This window comes from Hyperolius riggenbachi, chromosome 2 (assembly GCF_040937935.1).
Source record: "Hyperolius riggenbachi isolate aHypRig1 chromosome 2, aHypRig1.pri, whole genome shotgun sequence".
NCBI lineage: Eukaryota > Metazoa > Chordata > Amphibia > Anura > Hyperoliidae > Hyperolius > Hyperolius riggenbachi.
Window position 1 is genome coordinate 18,704,446 of NC_090647.1, and position 22,957 is coordinate 18,727,402.

Here is a 22,957-nt window from a genome sequence, read left to right on the forward strand (position 1 = left end):
GCTTGCTGGCACGGGCCATGTGCTCCCAACTCCTGCCGTACACGCTCGTGCAGGAGGGGAGCGACATGCGGGCGCTGCTTGCTTGCGCAGCCCCAGACTGGCAGCTCCCCAGCAGACACTACTTTGCCCGCAAGGCCATTCCTGCACTGCACCGCTTTGTGATGGCCAATGTGGAGCGAGGGCTGGAGCACGCGGTTGGTGAAAGGGTCCACGTCACCATGGACTCCTGGAGCAGCCGCTTCGGGACAGGCCGCTACCTGTCCTTCACTGTCCACTGGGTCAGCTTGGTGGAAGGGGGTGAGGATGGGAGAGCAGCAGCGGGCACAGCAGCAGCAGCAACACAGTGGGTGGTGCCACCCCGCAGGGTCAGGGGAACTGCAGCGGGTTCCTCCGATCCTCTGCCATCCTCCGCCACACCTGGCCAAACCCCCCGCCTCAGCAGCAGCGTGAAGGCCCGCCACTGCCAAGCGCTGCTGCACTTGGTCAGCCTTGGCAAGACCAAGCTGACGGCAGCCCACGTGTTGGCCAAACTCCAGGAGCAGGAGAGGATTTGGCTGACCCCCAGAGGCCTCAGAGTCGGAGAGGTGGTGTCCGACAATGGGGCCAATCTGGTTGCTGCCATAGACAGGGGAAGCCTGACCCACATCCCCTGTCTTGCCCACGTGCTGAACCTGGTGGTGCAGAAGTTCCTGCGCACCTACCAGGGGATGGGCGAACTGCTGGAAACGGCAAGGAATGTTGTGCGTCACTTCCGGCGCTCGGCTGCAGCCTGTGCGAGCCTGGAAGACGTGCAAAAGGAGCTGGATCTGCCACGCCATCGGCTGATCATTGACGTTCCGACTCGCTGGAACTCCACCCTGGCGATGTTGGAGCGTCTGGTTGAACAGAGGCACGCTGTCAACCAGTACCTTGCCCTGGCCACTGTTTCCGCCGCTCGGAGAAGGGACAAGACCAGCAACATCCCGTCCATCGTCCCCGATGATGACTGGAGGCACATGCAGCAGGTGTGCTTTGTGCTGGCTCCCTTCCTGCAGGCCACAAACATGGTGAGCAGGGACCATGCTATGGTCTGCGAGTGGGTGCCCCTGGTTTCTCTGCTGAACAGGGCCCTCGATGCTTTGCTGGAACAGGGAGCGGCAGCCTTGGACCAGCAGGAGCGGCAACCAGCTGCGCAGTCCACCTCTGAGGGGGAGGAGGAGGAGGACTTGGTGGAGGTCCCTGACCTTGCTGCTGATGAGGGGGAGCAGCACAGTGCAGCTGAGTTGGTGCGGGGGTGGAGAGAGGATGAGGCTGACGAGGCAGAGGAGGAGGATGAGGACAGCAGCACTGCCGTCGATGTGCCAGCAGACGTGGCCCGCCTCTTCCCAATGGCAGCGCACATGCTGACGTGCCTGCGCAGGGACCCCAGGGTGATCCAGATGAAGCAGAGGGAGGACATCTGGATCAGCATGATGTTGGACCCACGCCTCAAGGGGAAGTTGAGCCAGTTCCTGCCGCCTGCAGGAGGAGACCCAGCGCAACAAATAAGGAGCTTGCAGCAGGCCCTTGTTGAGCGCTTGGAGGAAGCCTTCCCCCAGCCTTCCACCCCCACTGTCCAGCAGCCAGCACAGAGGCAGCAGCAGGTGCCTGCATCCAGCAGCAAGCGCCCCACAGACCTGCTGTCTCTCAGCCACGAGCTCTACAGGACTGTAGAGGCTCCGGCAGCAGTGACTAGAGAGGAGATGCATGCAGCAGCATCCTCCTCCGGTCACAGCCAGCGCCTGACCCGCATGGTGGCTGACTACATGGGGTCGTACAGCGGGCTTGACAGCGATGCCCCTGTTGATCCCATGGAGTATTGGGTCATGCGCATGGAGATCTGGAGCGAGCTAGCGCAGTACGCCCTGGAAGTGCTGTCCTGCCCCCCTTCCAGCGTGCTGTCCGAGCGCTGCTTCAGTGCAGCTGGTGGCGTGGTCACCGAGAAACGCTCACGTCTGTCTCACAAGTCTGTGGACAGACTGACGTTTCTGAAGATGAACCAGGCGTGGGTGGAAGGCGAGTTCCTGGCCCCTGTTGTCGGCGAGAGGGGGACATGAACTGGCTGCCGGAACCATCGTTAATGTGCCTTACCACCCTTTACCACCTCCTGGCTCCTGCTCACTAAGCCAGCCTGGTTCACTTTGACTATTACGTCGCCTGCAGCCACACATTTTACACCTACAGTGGGCTGCTGTGTACTGCCCTTCTGCTGTCTGTCTGTGTTTACCACTGCCAGGGTACACAGAATTACCTTCTTCTGCTGCCACTCTGCCACCAGCTATTACGTCAAACAATAGCTATATTGGTTGTAAAACCAAAAACCAAAAAACCATAAAAAAAAAAAAGGTTTAATTTTTCTGAGGTGCCCGGGTTGAAAACTGTGTTGTCCCAGTTGTGTATTGGACACAATGTGGGCTGCACGACCGCTGTCTGGGACCTCCTGTTGTGTTTATTTACAGCCCTGGTATCACCGCTAGGTACCAGGGCTATTATGTCATGCTGCCTACCTGCTGCCACACTCACACTGCTCCTCCATACCTCCTCCTGCTGCTGCTGCTGCTGTCTGTCTGTGTTTCCCACCGCCAGGGTACACAGATTTACCTTCTGCTGCCACTCTGCCACCAGCTATTACGTCAAACAATAGCTATATATCTGTGTAATTGGTTGTAAAACCAAAAACCAAAAAACCATAAAAAAAAAAAGGTTTAATTTTTCTGAGGTGCCCGGGTTGAAAACTGTGTTGTCCCAGTTGTGTATTGGACACAATGTGGGCTGCACGACCGCTGTCTGGGACCTCCTGTTGTGTTTATTTACGGCCTGGTATCACCGCTAGGTACCAGGGCTATTATGTCACGCTGCCTACCTGCTGCCACACTCACACTACTCCTCCATTCCTCCTGCTGCTGCTGTCTGTCTGTGTTTCCCACTGCCAGGGTACACAGAATTACCTTCTGCTGCCACACTGCCACCAGCTATTACGTCAAACAATAGCTGCTCACATAATTACTCCTCCATTCCTCCTCCTGCTGCTGCTGCTGTCTGTCTGTGTTTCCCACCGCCAGGGTACACAGATTTACCTTCTGTTGCCACTCTGCCACCAGCTATTACGTCAAACAATAGCTATATATCTGTGTAATTGGTTGTAAAACCAAAAACCAAAAAACCATAAAAAAAAAAAAAGGTTTAATTTTTCTGAGGTGCCCGGGTTGAAAACTGTGTTGTCCCAGTTGTGTATTGGACACAATGTGGGCTGCACGACCGCTGTCTGGGACCTCCTGTTGTGTTTATTTACAGCCCTGGTATCACCGCTAGGTACCAGGGCTATTATGTCACGCTGCCTACCTGCTGCCACACTCACACTGCTCCTCCATACCTCCTCCTGCTGCTGCTGCTGCTGTCTGTCTGTGTTTCCCACCGCCAGGGTACACAGATTTACCTTCTGCTGCCACTCTGCCACCAGCTATTACGTCAAACAATAGCTATATATCTGTGTAATTGGTTGTAAAACCAAAACTACAAAACCATTACAAAAAAAGGTTTAATTTTTCTGAGGTGCCCGGGTTGAAAACTGTGTTGTCCCAGTTGTGTATTGGACACAATGTGGGCTGCACGACCGCTGTCTGGGACCTCCTGTTGTGTTTATTTACGGCCTGGTATCACCGCTAGGTACCAGGGCTATTATGTCACGCTGCCTACCTGCTGCCACACTCACACTACTCCTCCATTCCTCCTGCTGCTGCTGTCTGTCTGTGTTTCCCACTGCCAGGGTACACAGAATTACCTTCTGCTGCCACACTGCCACCAGCTATTACGTCAAACAATAGCTGCTCACATAATTACTCCTCCATTCCTCCTCCTGCTGCTGCTGCTGTCTGTCTGTGTTTCCCACCGCCAGGGTACACAGATTTACCTTCTGCTGCCACTCTGCCACCAGCTATTACGTCAAACAATAGCTATATATCTGTGTAATTGGTTGTAAAACCAAAAACCAAAAAACCATAAAAAAAAAAAAAGGTTTAATTTTTCTGAGGTGCCCGGGTTGAAAACTGTGTTGTCCCAGTTGTGTATTGGACACAATGTGGGCTGCACGACCGCTGTCTGGGACCTCCTGTTGTGTTTATTTACAGCCCTGGTATCACCGCTAGGTACCAGGGCTATTATGTCACGCTGCCTACCTGCTGCCACACTCACACTGCTCCTCCATACCTCCTCCTGCTGCTGCTGCTGCTGTCTGTCTGTGTTTCCCACCGCCAGGGTACACAGATTTACCTTCTGCTGCCACTCTGCCACCAGCTATTACGTCAAACAATAGCTATATATCTGTGTAATTGGTTGTAAAACCAAAACTACAAAACCATTACAAAAAAAGGTTTAATTTTTCTGAGGTGCCCGGGTTGAAAACTGTGTTGTCCCAGTTGTGTATTGGACACAATGTGGGCTGCACGACCGCTGTCTGGGACCTCCTGTTGTGTTTATTTACGGCCTGGTATCACCGCTAGGTACCAGGGCTATTATGTCACGCTGCCTACCTGCTGCCACACTCACACTACTCCTCCATTCCTCCTGCTGCTGCTGTCTGTCTGTGTTTCCCACTGCCAGGGTACACAGAATTACCTTCTGCTGCCACACTGCCACCAGCTATTACGTCAAACAATAGCTGCTCACATAATTACTCCTCCATTCCTCCTCCTGCTGCTGCTGCTGTCTGTCTGTGTTTCCCACCGCCAGGGTACACAGATTTACCTTCTGCTGCCACTCCACCAGCTATTACGTCAAACAATAGCTATATATCTGTGTAATTGGTTGTAAAACCAAAAACCAAAAAACCATAAAAAAAAAAAAAGGTTTAATTTTTCTGAGGTGCCCGGGTTGAAAACTGTGTTGTCCCAGTTGTGTATTGGACACAATGTGGGCTGCACGACCGCTGTCTGGGACCTCCTGTTGTGTTTATTTACAGCCCTGGTATCACCGCTAGGTACCAGGGCTATTATGTCACGCTGCCTGCCTCATTGACTGCATGCTGCCACACACTCATCCTCCTCCTCCTGCTGCTGAATTTACCTCCTGCTGTCTGTGTGTTTCCACTGCCAGGGAGCACATACAATGGCGCTTCCAACGTGCGTGCGCCACCAGCTATTTGTTGTTACGCTCAAAAATAGCTGCATTTCTTTAAAAAAAAAAAAATGAAAAGAGAAATAAGAGAAGAAGAAGAAGAAGAAGAAGAAGAAGAAGAAGAAGAAGAAGAAGAAGAAGAAGAAGAAGAAGAAGAAGAAGAAGAAGAAGAAGAAGAAGAAGAAGAAGAAGAAGAAGAAGAAGAAGAAGAAGAAGAAGAAGAAGAAGAAGAAGAAGAAGAAGAAGTATATACAGTACTGAACAAAATTCTGGACACAACTTCTCTTTTCACCTTTTTTTTTTTTAAAGGAACATCCCCACATAATCACTTGCTGTTGTTACTTGGAAAAAAATATGTTTCTTGCATCATTCACCCTCAAAACAAGTGTTGGGAAGCTATTTAAGGCCAATTCGAATAGTCAGCTCGAATAATGAGCTCGAATACCAACTCGAATAGTGAGGTCGAAGTCCGAGGTCGAATCGAATAGTAAAATTTATTCGACTCGAATATTCGACTGACCTCGAATAATTTACTATTCGAATTCGACCAAACTCGAATTTTAAAAAGGGGTATTTGAGCACCACTGTGCAGTATAAGCTGTTTATCTGTGCCTGTACTGATGGTAAATTAGCTGCAGTGTGTGCTGATCCCTGCTACCTCCAGTATGTAAAGTATAATCTGTTAGTATATACAGTACATGCACTGATAGTAAACTACTGCAGTGTGTGATGATCTCTGCTACATCCAGGTTGTACAGTATAAGCTGTTACTCTGTGCCTGTACTGATAGTAAACTAGCTGCAGTGTGATCTGATCTCTGCTGCCTCCCGTATGTACAGTATAAGCTGTTACTCTGTGCCTGTACTGATAGTAAACTAGCTGCAGTGTGCGCTGATCCCTGCTACCCATAGGATGTACAGTATAACTGTTGCTCTGTGTCTGTTCTGATAGTAAACTAGCTGCAGTGTGTCCTGATCCCTGCTACCCCCAGTGTATACAAAGAAAACCTACAGAAAAACTGGAAGAACATGCAAATCCTTCCTACACAGGAAGTTCCGAGGAGTTGCAGTTACCTGTATAAACGAGAGCAGAAGGCAAAGCGTTGTCCCTAATTCCAGCATCATCTTCATTCTAGAATAAAAACACACAAAGGTCTGAACTGGATGGTCTTCAATATTTTTTTCTCTCCCTTTTGTGTCTTGTAGGTTGTTGTACATTTTGTTACTGATTATACAGGCGTCACTTTTTATGTACTGATTGCCGTTTCTATTGGGACAGGAAAAAATGGCGCATAGCCCCGTTGAAACCTTCCGGTGCACCATAGAGTTACATTGTAAAATGTTATACTCCGTTCTGAAGTATAACATTATGGCGCCACACACGGAGAGTAAAAAATGGCGCACAGAGACGTCTAGAATTATCACCTGTTCATTGGCTTGATCCGCTTGCTGTTAATTATCTTCCATTTTTTTACAGTACAGTACTTATTAAAGTTAATACCCGTTTATTGGCTATATCTTTTCTTCATGTAACAATGGCAAGTTCGTTTTATTTAGCATTTGTATTAATGACACACAGTCCCTAATAAAGTTGGTTACCGTAATTAAAGTTATTAGGAACTGTATGCTGTGCGTCATTAATTCAAATCTATATATATAATAGGCTAAGTGCCTCAACCTTCAAACAAGAAGAAGAAGTAGTGCCCCGCCCCCAGGGCCGGTCCAAGCAAGAAGAAGGGGCTGGTCCAAGCAAGAAGAAGAAGTAGTGCCATATTAAACCAAGGGTGAAGAGGGATAATTTGCATATTCAGTAGCAGTGCATTGTGGGTAACCACAAATGTTCACTTATAGCTGAATTATTGCAGATTTGCTTCTGTTTTAACCTCCTTGGCGGTAATCCCGAGCTGAGCTCGGGGTATGCCGCCGGAGGTCGCCGCTCAGGCCCTGCTGGGCCGATTTGAATTCTGTAAAAAGCAGCACACGCAGCCGGCACTTTGCCAGCCGCGTGTGCTGCCCGATCGTCGCCGCTCCGCGGCGATCCGCCGCGTGCAGCGGCGAAAGAGGGTCCCCCCAGCCGCCCGAGCCCAGCGCAGCCGGAACAAACAGTTCCGGCCGGCGCTAGGGGCTGGATCGGGCGGCTCTGACGTCCATGACGTCACTCCGCTCGTCGCCATGGCGACGAGGAAAGCGAAACAAGATAGGCCGCTCATTGCGGCCTATCTTGTTACTTTCGATTGCCGGAGGCGATCGAAAGTACGCTTCCGGAGCGCCCTCTAGTGGGCTTTCATGCAGCCAACTTTCAGTTGGCTGCATGAAATATTTTTTTTTTTATTCAAAAAAAACCCTCCCGCAGCCTCCCTGGCAAAATAATTAAACCGCCAGGGAGGTTAAGAAGGCAAATTACACCAAGCTTTGATTTTTTTAGTAGAAGGTCTTTTTGGTCCCTTTTATCCCCCTATACATTCCAAGTGGTTTGGGTCACCCTGAGCTGCTTGGTTACTCTGTTGTACTGGTCCAAGCCCTATCGCATACAGCCTTGCCATGTACTGATGAGGAACAAAAGTCTGAAACAGGCTGTCTATGTCTACATGTGGTTTTGATATGGCTGTGTAAAATTTAAAGCTATAGGTTTGCTATACACCAGTAGAGATGCGAAGTTCAGATCTATTCAATGATCTGGATGATTCAAAGTGGATTATTGAAAAAATCCGGATCTTTGATCTGAATTTTGGATCATTTTACAAGTGAAGCATTCGGGGGTGAAATGACTAGCAGGGCAGGAGAGGGGGAGAAGATGGACAGAGAGCAGGGAGCAGAAATGTTTGTTTGGACACAATACCCACATGCTGCAATCCTATGCTTTACATATACTTCACCTATATGTTCATCTGTATACTCCCAACTCCCATTCCCCAAAGCATTCCCAGAAGTGAAGTGCAGCTGTATAGAGCAGTGCAGGAGGATCATACTGCACAGCAATCACAGTGCCTGCCCTGTCCTAGCCCAGCATGCTGCCTGTAACGTTACTGAGTTGTGCCAAAAGTTTCCAATGTGTTCACTGTGCACAACTACAGAACAGACAGCCTATAATGAGCAGCACATTTCAGCCAGTATGTGTGCTCTACACATATCTGGCAGTGGCACCGATGTCCCCTCTCTCTCATCTACCTGTCCCTGCAAGGCTGCCTCCCCTTCAACAGAGCGATCCATCTCTGCTCTGCTTCCAGGAACCCACTGCCCGCTGAGTGTCGCTCCTGGCCCCGCCCCCTTTGCGATCCGAATCACTAATTTTGATGATTCGGATGATTCGACTCACAAAATAGATTCGGATCAAAGATCCGAATCGTTCATGATCCGGACAACACTATACACCAGTGGTTCTGGATGCTTATTACGGGGAAAGGGATAATTTGCATATTTAGTAGCAGTGCCTTGTGGGTAACCACAAATGTTCACTTATCGCTGAATTATTGCAGATTTCCTTCTGTTTTGAGAAGGCAAATTACACCAAGCTTTGCTTTGTTTAGTAGGAGGTCTTTTTGGTTCCTTTTATCCCCCTATACATTCCGAGTGGTTTGGGCCACCCTGAGCTGCTTGGTTACTCTGTTGTACTGGTCCAAGCCCTATCTCATACAGCTGTATTAATCCCTGCCATGTATGTACTGATGAGGACCAACAGTCTGAAACAGGCTGTTTTCATGTGGGGTTGATATGACTGTGTAAAATTTAAAGCTGTATGCTTGCTATACACCAGCGGTTCTGGATTCCTTCTTGGCTTACCAAGGGTGAAAAGGGATAATTTGCATATTTAGTAGCAGTGCATTGTGAGTAACTACAAATGTTCACTTAAAGCTCAATTATTGCAGGTTCTCTTCTGTTTGAAGAAGGCAAATTGCACCAATACAGTGGGCGGCATTGCAGGAAGTGACAGTGGAACACACGCTGGAATGCGGAAGAGGTGCTGCTGAGCTTAAGCTGGAGGGGAGCGCACATGGGGGACCCAGGTGAGGGGGGGCCTGCTGAGCTTAAGCTGGAGGGGGAGTGCACATGGGGGACCCAGGTGAGGGAGGGGGGGGGGGGGCCTGCTGAGCTTAAGCTGGAGGGGGAGCGCACATGGGGGACCCAGGTGAGGGGGGGCCTGCTGAGCTTAAGCAGGAGGGGGAGTGCACATGGGGAACCCAGGTGAGGGAGGGGGGTCCTGCTGAGCTTAAGCTGGAGGGGGAGCGCACATGGGGGACCCAGGTGAGGGGGGGCCTGCTGAGCTTAAGCTGGAGGGGGAGCGCACATGGGGGACCCAGGTGAGGGGGGGCCTGCTAAGCTTAAGCTGGAGGGGGAGCGCACATGGGGGACCCAGGTGAGGGAGGGGGGTCCTGCTGAGCTTAAGCTGGAGGGGGAGCGCACATAGGGGACCCAGGTGAGGGAGGGGGGGCCTGCTAAGCTTAAGCTGGAGGGGGAGCGCACATGGGGGACCCAGGTGAGGGAGGGGGGTCCTGCTGAGCTTAAATTGGAGGGGGAGCGCACATGGGGGACCCAGGTGAGGGAGGGGGGGGGGGTCCTGCTGAGCTTAAGCTGCAGGGGGAGTGCACATGGGGGACCCAAGTGAGGGGGGGTCTGACCCCCCTCCCCGCTGCTGTGCCCAATACCCCCCTTCCTGCCCTCTACCCCCTTATGCGGCGTATGCTACGCCGCGGGTCAGCTAGTGCTGAATAAAACAAACTTGCCATTGTTATATGAACAAAAGATATAAACAGGAAGCAGACCAAGCCAATAAACAGGTATTAACTTTAGTAAATACTGTACTGATAAATGAATAGCCGATAATTAACGATGCGCGGATGAAGCACAACATTATGGTGCAAAGAGACGCTATTTCGTGTTTTAAAATCATTACGCATATTACCTTTACAGTTCACTTAAAATGCTATTTATTGTCTTAGTCATAATGACTAAAACAATAAATAGCATTTTAAATGAACTTTAAAGGTTGTATGTGCTATTACTTTAAAATGCTAAATAGAGTTGTAAGCACTTTACTGGGCGTCACCGTGCTCCATTTTTGACTGGATGCGTTTCTATATGTCTGTATTTTTATCTACCAATGTTTGTGGTCTCTCTGTATAGCACCATGGAAGATCATAGTGCTATATAAATCAATAATAGTCATTTGCAATAAATCCTTATCCTGTGTGCATATAAGTGACAGGACCATTGCCCAATCCAGAACCGCCAGTATGCTAGTGCAGTGCTGCTATTGGCGCCAAAAGTGGTTAAGGTGGGCTTACTGAAAGTCCCTACATTGTATGTGTCACGGAACAGCCGTGAGAAACGTGGGTGAATTGGAAGGATCCGCGCAGTCCAATTTCTGATCGCTTTCTGGCTAAATTTGTGCAGCCATTACAGGTATCAGAACTGACATTCCTGGGGTTTTTTTCTTTCTCTCCTTCCACCAAAAGGCAAGAGCCTGCTGCAGAGTGTCCCTGGCTTCAAGCTGTGCTGATGGCCCATCCATCAGATGTAGTTGATAAGCAGGATGGCAGAACCAATTTAGTTGAGAAGAAGTCAGACATTCTGGCTTCCCTCCCAGCAGGGGAGCTGACACGTAGCTTGACACGTAGCTTGCTGCTGCAAGCTTCAAAAGAGCAGTCACCTAGGAATGACCTGCTATAAATCCCAGATGTATATCATATTCCATAAACTGCTATATGTGTCATATTTTATGTATTGCCAGGCTGGCAGACCCTCCAAACTAACAGAGCATGTAGGGCCCTGTCTGGCGCTGGTTCTGAGAACGTTTCAGAACATTCTGAGGTAAAGACTGCCAGTTAGACAGTTCGAAAGTGCCCTGATGATACCACAGGGGTCCCACCCCTCATGTTTGGTATCAGACTGCTGGGTAAATCGAGACAGACCTGAAAATGTTAGTAAATCTGCCCTGACCTGTACGGTTCTGTGAGATAGAGCCCATATATGGTTAGATATGATTTCTGGTCCCCAGGACAAGGGGAGGACTCATCTCATCTTCTAAAGGGGTGTGTGGCCCCGCCCTCACTCCCTCCTACTGGATCAGGGGCATAAGAATGGCAGAGGAGCCAAACTCAGTGTCCTCCACTTTGAACATCTTCCTGAATTAGATCCTTGCCAGCTTGAGGACATGCTGGCATCCGGTTTATTTGGACTTTGCTACTGAACCAAGAACTTTCTGATTTTCCCAGAACGGACATATTTCCACAAACCCTAAGTATTTTCTCCCTTTTTTTATTTCATACTGGCTATTAATGTTTCAATAATTGTTGATTTTAATAATTGTCTGTATATATTCATTATTTATATTGCCCGTGAATAAAGACTTTATCAAAGTCATTCACTGTTCCGCTACCCTATTATTCAGCATACACAGAAACTGAACTCAAGATAAAGGGAGGGGGAACACCAAGAGCCCAATAGTGTGATATTGTATAGATGATAATTAATAATGAGTAATATAACAATTTAATACTCACAAACCAGGGTTACCATTAGGCAACCACTGTGAAGGCAGGTGGGGAGATTAACCTGACCCCACTCAGGATTAAAAGTCGCTCTCTGTAGATGGGAAGAAGATGGGTACAACCCTCCACCAAGGGTGGACTTAGCAATATGTAGAAGCTTTCCAGAGGCGCCAATAGAATAAAAGTCACTTAAACGAGCTTAAAACCGATGGGGCAGTGGTGGGCCTATCCCATCCATGCGGACAAAACAAACAAAGGAAGGACTGTGGCATCAACAGTCAAACAACAATTTATTTATACTCCACAGTAAAAATAGGCAACGCGTTTCACGGGCTCAATCCCGCTTCATCAGGCCAATCAAAAAGGAGCATACAGCTTAACAGCATCAAAACAACACTGAGGCACTCAGTGTGGTTTTGATGCTGTTAAGCTGTATGCTCCTTTTTGATTGGCCTGATGAAGCGGGATTGAGCCCGTGAAACGCGTTGCCTATTTTTACTGTGGAGTATAAATAAATTGTTGTTTGACTGTTGATGCCACAGTCCTTCCTTTGTTTGCTTTGTCCGCATGGATGGGATAGGCCCACCACTGCCCCATCGGTTTTAAGCTCGTTTAAGTGACTTTTATTCTATTGGCGCCTCTGGAAAGCTTCTACATAGAAACTGAACTCAGACTTCTGAAGAGACGCTACTGTTGTTACTAGCCAGACAGAATAAAGTGTGTTTAACTGTTTTTATTTGCAGGACTAGTCAGTCAGTCGGGTCCACTGGCCCATACCAGTGGTGGTGGCAGATACCCTGAAATAGTGTGTAAAGTTGGAATTACCGTACCTCACAGGCTCCCTTCTGGTCTGGCTGCTGCCCAAATTCCGTTGGTTCCTGCCCACTGATCGCGACCACAGCTTGCATGATTGGTGTGCTGAAACCGATTGGAAGGCAATTTGCGGTCTGACCTGTAATGGATTGCGGAGATGCCGCCGCGCGGTCTGGCAGCGGGGTGGCTGTCTCCGCGTTCAGACCGGCGGTTTCCGCACAGCAGCATGCGTCTGGTTTGCCTGGGCCTTCTAGTGCACACAGATGGAGAGCTACGCGTGCGCGCGCCATGCGACAGGACATTTATACCAGCAGAAGGGGAGTCAGCTGATCAGGCCGATCAGCTGATCCCAGCTAGACTCTGGATTGGCTGAGTGACTTGGGCGGAGCTGCACAGCACTGCAAGTATATATAGACCTTGCTTGTCAGTTGCTGGTTGTCTGCCGTTGCGAATACTTATGTGTGAGCACTCAGACCATAGTCAGATCCCACAGTGTGTTAGAACCAGGTGGACCTGGGAATTCACACTTAGCCAGATTACGCTATTGTTATATGCTGTGTTATACTTTAGACCAGTTCCGGGGTGTTGTGACCAAGGACCTCACACCCAAGCTTAGGATTACTGTGTCATTGCTGTGTTATACTTTAGACCAGTTCCAGGGTGTTATGACCAAGGACCTCACACCCAAGCTTAGGGATACTGTGTCATTGCTGTGTTATACTTTAAAACAAAAAGACGAACTGGCTGTGGCGAGTGCACTACATGCATATGCCATAAACCACATACAATAGGTGGTGCACATCCGGAATTATTGTGAAAAGTCCATTCAATAATGCAGAGAGAGAAAAGCAATTCCAGGAGCAGCTCATCCAGTATAAAAAACAACTTTTAATCATCTTCATTTAAAAAATGACAGTGGCATAGCAATGGCATAAAAGGTTTTGCATGTGAAAAGAAAACCAGTGGTACTTATCCAATCACTGCAGCAGCATGGAGGTGCAGAGGTGTAGTCGACAGCCGTTTCGCCCCCAAATTAGGGCTTTCTCAAGACCGAACACCCCATACTGTGGCAAGCAGGGTCTTATACCAAGGGTCCCACCCCCTCACTGAGATTGCACCTGAGTGGCCAATCCCACCAATGTCCTTACTGACCAATCATGTGGGTGATAGATACAAAGTGGAACAACACTCACCTGCCGTGCGGGAGGCGGCCAATCAACTGGGTTGAACCGTACACCCACGGGCGGTGAGCGTCACACCAAGTCGCACTGCCTGTGACATCGCGTTAGGTCACGTGGTAAATGACGCGTCCGTCACGGCCAGGGCCGGCCTTTGCTATGAGCGACCTGTGCGGTCGCTCAGGGCGCCGTGCTCTCAAGGGCGCATGTGCCCTGTCGCCTCTTGCCGCCCCTCGCCGCCCCGCTGTCTCCCGGTGTCCTCTCAGTGTATATTTAGAGCAGGACTACAAGAAAATGGCCGCCGATGTCCACAAATGCAGACAAACGGCGGGCATTTTCTTGTAGCCTGCTCTAACTACAGATGGAGCGGAGGCGGGGAGAGAAGAGTGACGTCGGCGCTGGAGATGGATGTCAGGTGAGTCGGTCTCTGCCACATAAAGGGGGGGGCATACTGGGGCAAGCTACCTACGCTGGGGCTAGCTACCTACACTGGGGGCATACTGGGGCAAGCTACCTACGCTGGGGGCAAGCTACCTACGCTGGGGGCATACTGGGGCAAGCTACCTACGCTGGGGCAAGCTACCTACAGTGGGGGCATACTGGGGCAAGCTACCTACACTGGGGGCATACTGGGGCAAGCTACCTACGCTGGGGGCATACTGGGGCAAGCTACCTACGCTGGGGGCAAGCTACCTACACTGGGGGCATACTGGGGCAAGCTACCTACACTGGGGGCATACTGGGGCAAGCTACCTACGCTGGGGGCATACTGGGGCAAGCTACCTACGCTGGGGGCAAGCTACCTACACTGGGGGCATACTGGGGCAAGCTACCTACGCTGGGGGCAAGCTACCTACACTGGGGGCATACTGGGGCAAGCTACCTACACTGGGGGCATACTGGGGCAAACTACCTACGCTGGGGGCAAGCTACCTACACTGGGGGCATACTGGGGCAAGCTACCTACACTGGGGGCATACTGGGGCAAGCTACCTACGCTGGGGGCATACTGGGGCAAGCTACCTACGCTGGGGGCAAGCTACCTACACTGGGGGCATACTGGGGCAAGCTACCTACACTGGGGGCAAACTGGGGCAAGCTACCTACGCTGGGGGCATACTGGGGCAAGCTACCTACGCTGGGGGCAAGCTACCTACACTGGGGGCATACTGGGGCAAGCTACCTACGCTGGGGGCATACTGGGGCAAGCTACCTACGCTGGGGGCAAGCTACCTACACTGGGGCAAGCTACCTACGCTGGGGGCATACTGGGGCAAGCTACCTACGCTGGGGGCATACTGGGGCAAGCTACCTACGCTGGGGGCATACTGGGGCAAGCTACCTACGCTGGGGGCAAGCTACCTACACTGGGGGCATACTGGGGCAAGCTACCTACACTGGGGGCATACTGGGGCAAGCTACCTATGCTGGGGGCATACTGGGGCAAGCTACCCACGCTGGGGCAAGCTACCTACGCTGGGGGCATACTGGTGCAAGCTACCTACGCTGGGGGCATACTGGGGCAAGCTACCTACGCTGGGGGCAAGCTACCTACACTGGGGGCATACTGGGGCAAGCTACCTACGCTGGGGGCAAGCTACCTACACTGGGGGCATACTGGGGCAAGCTACCTACGCTGGGGGAAAGCTACCTACGCTGGGGGCATACTGGGGCAAGCTACCTACACTGGGGGCATACTGGGGCAAGCTACCTATGCTGGGGGCAAGCTACCTACACTGGGGGCATACTGGGGCAAGCTACCTATGCTGGGGACATACTGGGGCAAGCTACCTATGCTGGGGGCATACTGGGGCAAGCTACCTATGCTGGGGGCATACTGGGGCAAGCTACCTACGCTGGGGGCAAGCTACCTACACTGGGGGCAAGCTACCTACGCTGGGGGCAAGCTACCTACGCTGGGGGCAAGCTACCTACGCTGGGGGCATACTGGGGCAAGCTACCTACGCCGGGGGCAAGCTACCTACACTGGGGGCATACTGGGGCAAGCTACCTACACTGGGGGCATACTGGGGCAAACTACCTACGCTGGGGGCAAGCTACCTACACTGGGGGCATACTGGGGCAAGCTACCTACGCTGGGGGCAAGCTACCTACAATGCTGGGGGCAAGCTACCTACAATGCTGGGGGCAAACTACCTACACTGCTCGGGGCAAACTACCTACACTGGGGGCAACCATGCTACTACACTGGGGGAAACTGTACTAGCTACACTGAGGGCAGCTATGCTACCTATATGGGGCAACTATACTACCTACACTGGGGGCAACTATGCTACCTATATGGGGACAACTATGCTACTGGGGGGGCAACAAAATCCGGTTTCGCTCAGGGCGCTGTGAAACCTAAGGCCGTCCCTGGTCACGGCCAAATCACAGCTTCATACTGCGTTTCCTGTTCCGTATGCATGGAGCGCATATGCGCTCCATGCCCCACCGTATGACGTCGGTCGATACGTACAAATTTTCGCATGCTCATGCGTGATACATGTGGGTGGCTACTAGCACCATCTAGTGGAGATTTAGCAAACCAGTGCAGGGGGATATTAGCTGGATACACCACATATAGACCCCGCTTGACACAAAAAGGACATACAAACACAAGTATCAAACAGTAACATCTGTTAAAAATAAACTGGCAATCATCCTTAGAGAATTAATGAGGAATCATACAGGTTATTTAAATGTCATTCTATTGGGTGTCTCAGTTTGCGACGTACCCGGGACAAACTTCCGGGAAAAAGCGTCTCTTTTTATCATAGAATCACCCCTTACACTCCTATTATTAGAATAATCTCCACATGAAAAACAGTTGTTTTATACTTTAGACCAGTTCCAGGGTGTTGTGACCAAGGACCTCACACCCAAGCTTAGGGATACTGTGTCATTGCTGTGTTATACTTTAGATCAGTTCCGGGGTGTTGTGACCAAGGACCTCACACCCAAGCTTAGGGATACTGTGTCATTGCTGTGTTATACTTTAGACCAGTTCCGGGGTGTTGTGACCAAGGACCTCACACCCAAGCTTAGGGATACTGTGTCATTGCTGTGTTATACTTTAGACCAGTTCCGGGGTGTTGTGACCAAGGACCTCACACTCAAGCTTAGGGATACTGTGTCATTGCTGTGTTATACTTTAGACCAGTTCTGGGGTGTTGTGACCAAGGACCTCACACCCAAGCTTAGGGATACTGTGTCATTGCTGTGTTATACTGTAGACCAGTTCCAGGGTGTTGTGACCAAGGACCTCACACTCAAGCTTAGGGATACTGTGTCATTGCTGTGTTATACTTTAGACCAGTTCTGGGGTGTTGTGACCAAGGACCTCACACCCAAGCTTAGGGATACTGTGTCATTGCTGTGTTATACTGTAGACCAGTTCCAGGGTGTTGTGACCAAGGACCTCACACCCAAGCATAGGATACTGTGTTATTGTAATGATCGGTGTCAGCACACAGAGAGAATCTGATTATTGGCGATCTGCAGTATCGCCAAGAATGCAGATATATAACCGATTATTGGCGATCTGCAGAATCACCGATAATACGGATATATCGCTAACCTCTGGACACCCAGCAAAAGAAACACAATAAATAAAGTAATATCACAAAGGTGTGGAAATATCCACCTCACGGCAATTCCTCAGAGGTGTGGTTACCTCTGAATGGGAACCCCGTGAGTGAGATCCTCTAACCAGGCAGAGTGAGGAATCTCGACCCCTAGCAGTAATCGTCTGCTCGGGGCAGGCGTCTCGGAGAGGCAAGCCTCGGAGAAAACCCTCCAGTGGGAGACGTTCCACTGAAGGGAGAAAGGTCAGACAGGCAAGGGTTTGGCAACAGAGATGGCGGCAGCAGTACAGGAACGGAAGGCAGAAGAGTAATCGGTAATCAGGCAGAGGTCAGCAACAAGAATCAGATAGGTAGAGGTACAAATAGCGTAGAGAGAGAGAGTAGTCAAGGATAGCCGGAGTCAAAAGACAGATACAATATCAAATACAATCCTAACTAAGGTGTGAAATCCTTAGTATCAACACCAGGGCACTGAGCCAAGGTCTGAGCGCTAACACAGAAGTGTATTCACGACAGCAGACAAGGAGCAACTGAAGCCCAGCTCCTTATATGCTGAGAGTCCCTCAGCTAATCCGCCCAGAAGCCCAACCAGTCAGGAACCCTCCTGATGTCAGCTGACAGGAGAGTCAGCTGACCCTCCTACGTAGGAGGTAAGAGTCCTGCCTCCTTGCGCGCGCGCGTGTGACCCTCTGCCTCAGTGTATCCGAGAGGCCAGGCCCCGAGTCCATGAGCGCCTGCGTCCCAAAGTCCGCCAGCCGCATAGCGGGACCCGCCGCCATGTTGCTAGTGGCGGCGGCGGTGTCCGCATCCATCTGTGCCCACAACTCCTCCGGCCGAGCAGCGGGACCCGCCGCCATCCCGTCTGCCGCGGCGGCGCCCGCCCTGCTCTGTGCCGGCGGTTACGTGAACTGAACAGAAACCGCCGGCTGGGATGCGGAGGCCGCCGCCACGCTGCCCTGCGCGACGGCGGCTCCGCTATTGCTTACAGTTATTCCCTAGACTAGTTCCAGGGTGTAGAGACCTCACACCCCAGACTAGGATTGTGATTTATATCTGTTATTACCATTTGCTCGGGTGTTGCCGACCTGGCCTGCCCGACCCTTCTGGCTGTCACTCATCCCTTGAGATAGCCTATAGTTACACCAAACACTTACTCCTTATTAGGTGTCCAGAGATTAGTCATACCTGTATTATTGGTGATTCTACAGATCATCCATAATCAGGTAAACATCTGTATTGTTGATGATTCTGCAGATCATCAATAATCAGATTCTCTCTGTGTGCTGACACCGATCATTACAGAACGGCAGACCGAAAACACTATGGACGCACTGTATAGTCATGTTGAAGTCCTGACCACCGCGGTAAACAATCTTTCCGGGGTAATTATGAACCAACAGACTCAGATCAATCAGTTATTTGGGGCTATTCAGGAAATTCAATTAACTATAAATACAGTGCGATCCCCTCCAGTCACGGACATTCGCATGCCCGTACCTGAAAAGTTTTCTGGCCATAGATCTGACTTTCGGAATTTGAGAAAACGGGTACTGTCTTATTTTGAGGTTGAGGCCTACCTTGTCAGGAACTGAGTCCCAAAGGGTAACTTTTATAAAGACCCTGCTGTCGGGTGATTCTCAAACATGGGCATATAGCCTACATGCAGAGCATGAGGCGTTATCATCAGTTCAGGAATTTTTTAAGGCCATGGCCATTATATACGATGACCCGGATATTTCTTCCACTGCTGAAAAGAAGCTCAAGATGCTCAGGCAGGGTCGTAAATCGGTAGAGGTTTACGCCGCTGAGTTTAGGAAGTAGGCTGTCTCGGCTAGATGGGGAGCATATGCTTTGTTAGTCTGTTTTTTGGCAGGATTGTCGGATGCGATCCATGACGTGATGATAGGACATCCTGAACCCAAATCTATAGACGAGGCAATTTCTTTGGACATGCAGATAGATCGCCGTTTGCGCTACCAGAAACAGATTCGTGGTAGGAATGCTATAAGGTCTGTCTCATACGACTCTTCTCGACCTTCATCACCCCCAGACGAGCCGATGCAAATCGGATATTCAGGGCTGAGTCAAGTGAAAAAGAGTCGCAGAAGGCCAAGAAAACGCTTTCTATATGGTGCTAAAGGGCCAGGAGAATGCTGCCGCCTGGGTTTAGTCAATACCATAGGCGAGCGGTCTTTATCTCTAAACAATAATCGTCTGCTCCTTCCTTGCTCTATTACATGGGAGGGTCGGGCTAGTTCCGCAGAAGCCTTTGTAGACTCCGGTTCTGCAGCGAACTTCATAGATTACGATTTCATAAAAAAATTGGGGATACCCTTGTTCCCACTGGACCGGCAGATTCTGGTCACTGCAGTGGATGACTCTCCGTTGCAGAGTGGTCAATCTCTTTCCCAAACCCCGTTGTTGGCGCGCGCACGCGTAGCTCTCCATCTGTGTGCACTAGAAGGCCCAGGCAAACCAGACGCATGCTGCTGTGCGGAAACCGCCGGTCTGAACGCGGAGACAGCCGCCCCGCTGCCAGACCATGCGGCGGCATCTCCGCAATCCACACCCAAGCTTAGGATTACTGTGTCATTGCTGTGTTATACTTTAGACCAGTTCCAGGGTGTTGTGACCAAGGACCTCACACCCAAGCTTAGGGATACTGTGTCATTGCTGTGTTATACTTTAGACCAGTTCCAGGGTGTTGTGACCAAGGACCTCACACCCAAGCATAGGATACTGTGTTATTCCCTAGACCAGTTCCAGGGTGTCGAGACCTCACACCCCAGACTAGGATTGTGATTTATATCTGTTATTACCATTTGCTCGGGTGTTGCCGACCTGGCCTGCCCGACCCTTCTGGCTGTCAATCATCCCTTGAGTGTTCAGTCTGTCTGTACTATCCATGACACTATTCCACCAAGTGTCAGTGAGCTGCAAGGACCTCCTGCTCAGCAGAGAGTCCTTCCTGCAGTACAGTCTGATTTCCAGCTTACCAAGGAATCACTGGCTGCCAGATTATCTCTATCTCCTCTCTCTAGGAGATAGTCCCTGCACAGCCCAGGGCCACCTGCCCCTCAGGAGGTTCCTGGCCGAGCTGCCCATATCTCCCGCCTCACGGGAGATAGCCTACAGTTACACCAAACACTTACTCCTTATTAGGTGTCCAGGGGTTAGTCATACCTGTATTATTGGTGAAAAAAATGTATCTGGGTACTTCTGAGCAGTATAGGTGACTAAGCATAAGAATGCATTCTTCTGTGAACTAAAACCCTGGCTTTTAACTTACTGTGTTTCCCCGAAAATAAGACACTGTCTTATATTAATTTTTGCTCTAAAAGATGTGCTAGGGCTTATTTTCAGAGGATGTCTTATTTTTTTGGCAAACACTGGTAGTTTTCCTATACAAAATGTACATACTGTATGCCATGTGCAACATACGCAGAGCTTGTGGTTTGCAGATATTGGCTCTCAATTACAAGAAAATAATTCTGCTGATCATGTAATTAAGAGTCTATTTCTTGCAGGCAGAGAACTCTGTCAGACTCCCCCAAGCATAGGATAAGCTGTGTGTGTGTCCTAGGAAGAGGTGAAAAGGTGAAGTGCTGCTGATGCTTATCACACAACAGATCAGGAGGGCTGGCTCCAACAAAAACACAAATTGCCTGACACATATATAGGACTGTGTAGAACTCACATTAAACTGCTGCTCTCTTGTATCCAGGCTTTGTATTGAGCGTGACTTGCTGGTGTCATGTGGGCTGCTGCCTAGCTAGGGCTTAAATTCGGAGGATGTCTTACATTCCAAGCATTCTTGAAATTCCTGCTAGGTTTTATTCTCAGGGGATGTCTTACTTTAGGGGAAACACGGTAGCTGTAGGGATAACAGTTGTGCCTGGATGAGTGAATCTGTGAATGCATTTGTTTGAACATTTGCATGTGAGAGTGCGAAGGGTTAATAGATTTTTGTATTATTGGTGATTCTGCAGATCATCCATAATCAGGTATACATCTGTATTGTTGATGATTCTGCAGATCATCAATAATCAGATTCTCTCTGTGTGCTGACACCGATCGTTACATGACCACTATGGCTCCTGTGACAGTGGTGGCAGCGGTGGGATCTGTGTTGTGCTGAAAGTATCTAAGCGCTAGCGCTATCAAGAAACGAACTAATTCGTTGGTGTAGCTGGAATGCAATATATTTTTTATATATACAGAGAGACTGTGTAGCCAGTACCCCTCCCCAAAAGTTTTATTTTATTTGGCATGGAAATGTCCGGGAATTACAAGAACATGTGCCTGGCGGACCTGCAAACTCTTTACCAAGCGAAAGGCATTGACGTCGGCCGCAAGAAACACCAGGACCTGGTAGCGGACTTGTTCCAATGGGATACCCAGCAACTGCGGGAACCGGGTGTGTCCGCTGAAGTGGATACCAGCCCATCTGACCCAAGTCAAGGGGAACCAGAGACTGAAGATTCTGAGCGTACAGAGGTTGAGCATCTTGCGGGCCCTGTTGCAACAGTTACGCCAGAGACTGTCAGCGTGGACCCCAATCCCAGAGTTTCTGAAAGTACTTGCCCGGAACCGGCCAGTACTGGACTGTCCGTTTGTACTGATCCGCTAATGCAGCAGGCATTACGAAAGCTGATGGACACTGACCTGGAAAAGTACATGCAGTACATGGCGGAGTGAGAGGAGCGCCAGGCTGCAGAAGCACGTGAGGCGTGCCAATCTGCAGAACGCCACGCGGAGAGGAATGCCGCTGAGCGAGAACGGGAGCTCCAACGACAGCATGAGCTAAACATGGCAAAAGTTCAACAGGCCAGACGGAGTTCTCCACCCAGCCTCCCTGCTGAAGGAGCATCACCCGTAAGTGCAAAATTTAAATTTGCTAATATTGAAAAAGACACTGACATTGACTTGTTTTTGCGATCTTTTGAAAAAGCATGCCGTCAGTATCGTCTGTCCCAAGACCAGTGGGCCAGACATCTGACACCTTTGCTGCGCTACAAAGCGTTTGATGCTTTCGCAGAGTTACCTGCGGAAAAAGATAATGATTATGCCGCAATAAAAGACGCTATCATTACTAAGTACCAGCTGACGCCAGAAGCCTATCGCAAAAAGTTCAGGTCCTGGCAGAAAAAGTCTTCTGATTCTTATCGAGATGTGGTCAGCAGCTTGCTCATCACACTCCGCCAGTGGACTCTAGGCCTCACCAAAGGGTCTTATGATGTCCTGGAGGACTTGATAGTCCTAGAACAATTTCTGAACATTTGCCCTGCAGATGTATGACAGTTTGTGCTTGAGCGCAAGCCTGCATCAGCAACTGTCGCTGCAGACCTCGCTGAAACCTTTGCAACGACGTGGGTGCCTGACACACGCAGAACTGCACCATCCAGCTGGAGAGGAGGTCAGCCCAATACTCTGGCAGACTCTCCTGCCCCTGTGAGCCGTCAGCCACAGAGGCCACCCAGCGCAGCTGCTGCACCCAGGCCTGCAGCACCTGAGGGGGTCACCTGTCACTACTGCCACAAGACGGGACACATGAAATTCGACTGTCCGGAGCGGAGACAGACACCACCAGCACCTGCAGCACCTGTATCACCTGTACCTCACCCACAGCAGAGGCATCCCGCCAGCGAACCACAGCCTGGATCATCAGATTTTGTTCTGTTTGCCCGCGGAAAGGAAATCCGCGACAGAACCGACCAGCAGCAGCCTGTTAGAGTGAACGACAAAGTTGTCACCGGATTCCG

General features: G+C 50.3%; 1 protein-coding gene across 1 annotated transcript in view; it reads right to left on the reverse strand.

The window, feature by feature from the left end:
* LOC137542534 (ecto-ADP-ribosyltransferase 5-like) overlaps window positions 1-22,957 on the reverse strand; it is a 118,993-nt gene that overhangs the window by 88,909 nt on the left and 7,127 nt on the right. Inside the window, exon 2 of the mRNA XM_068264527.1 lies at window positions 6,204-6,261. Coding sequence (XP_068120628.1) covers window positions 6,204-6,261 — 58 coding nt within the window. The remainder of the gene's footprint in view (window positions 1-6,203; window positions 6,262-22,957) is intronic.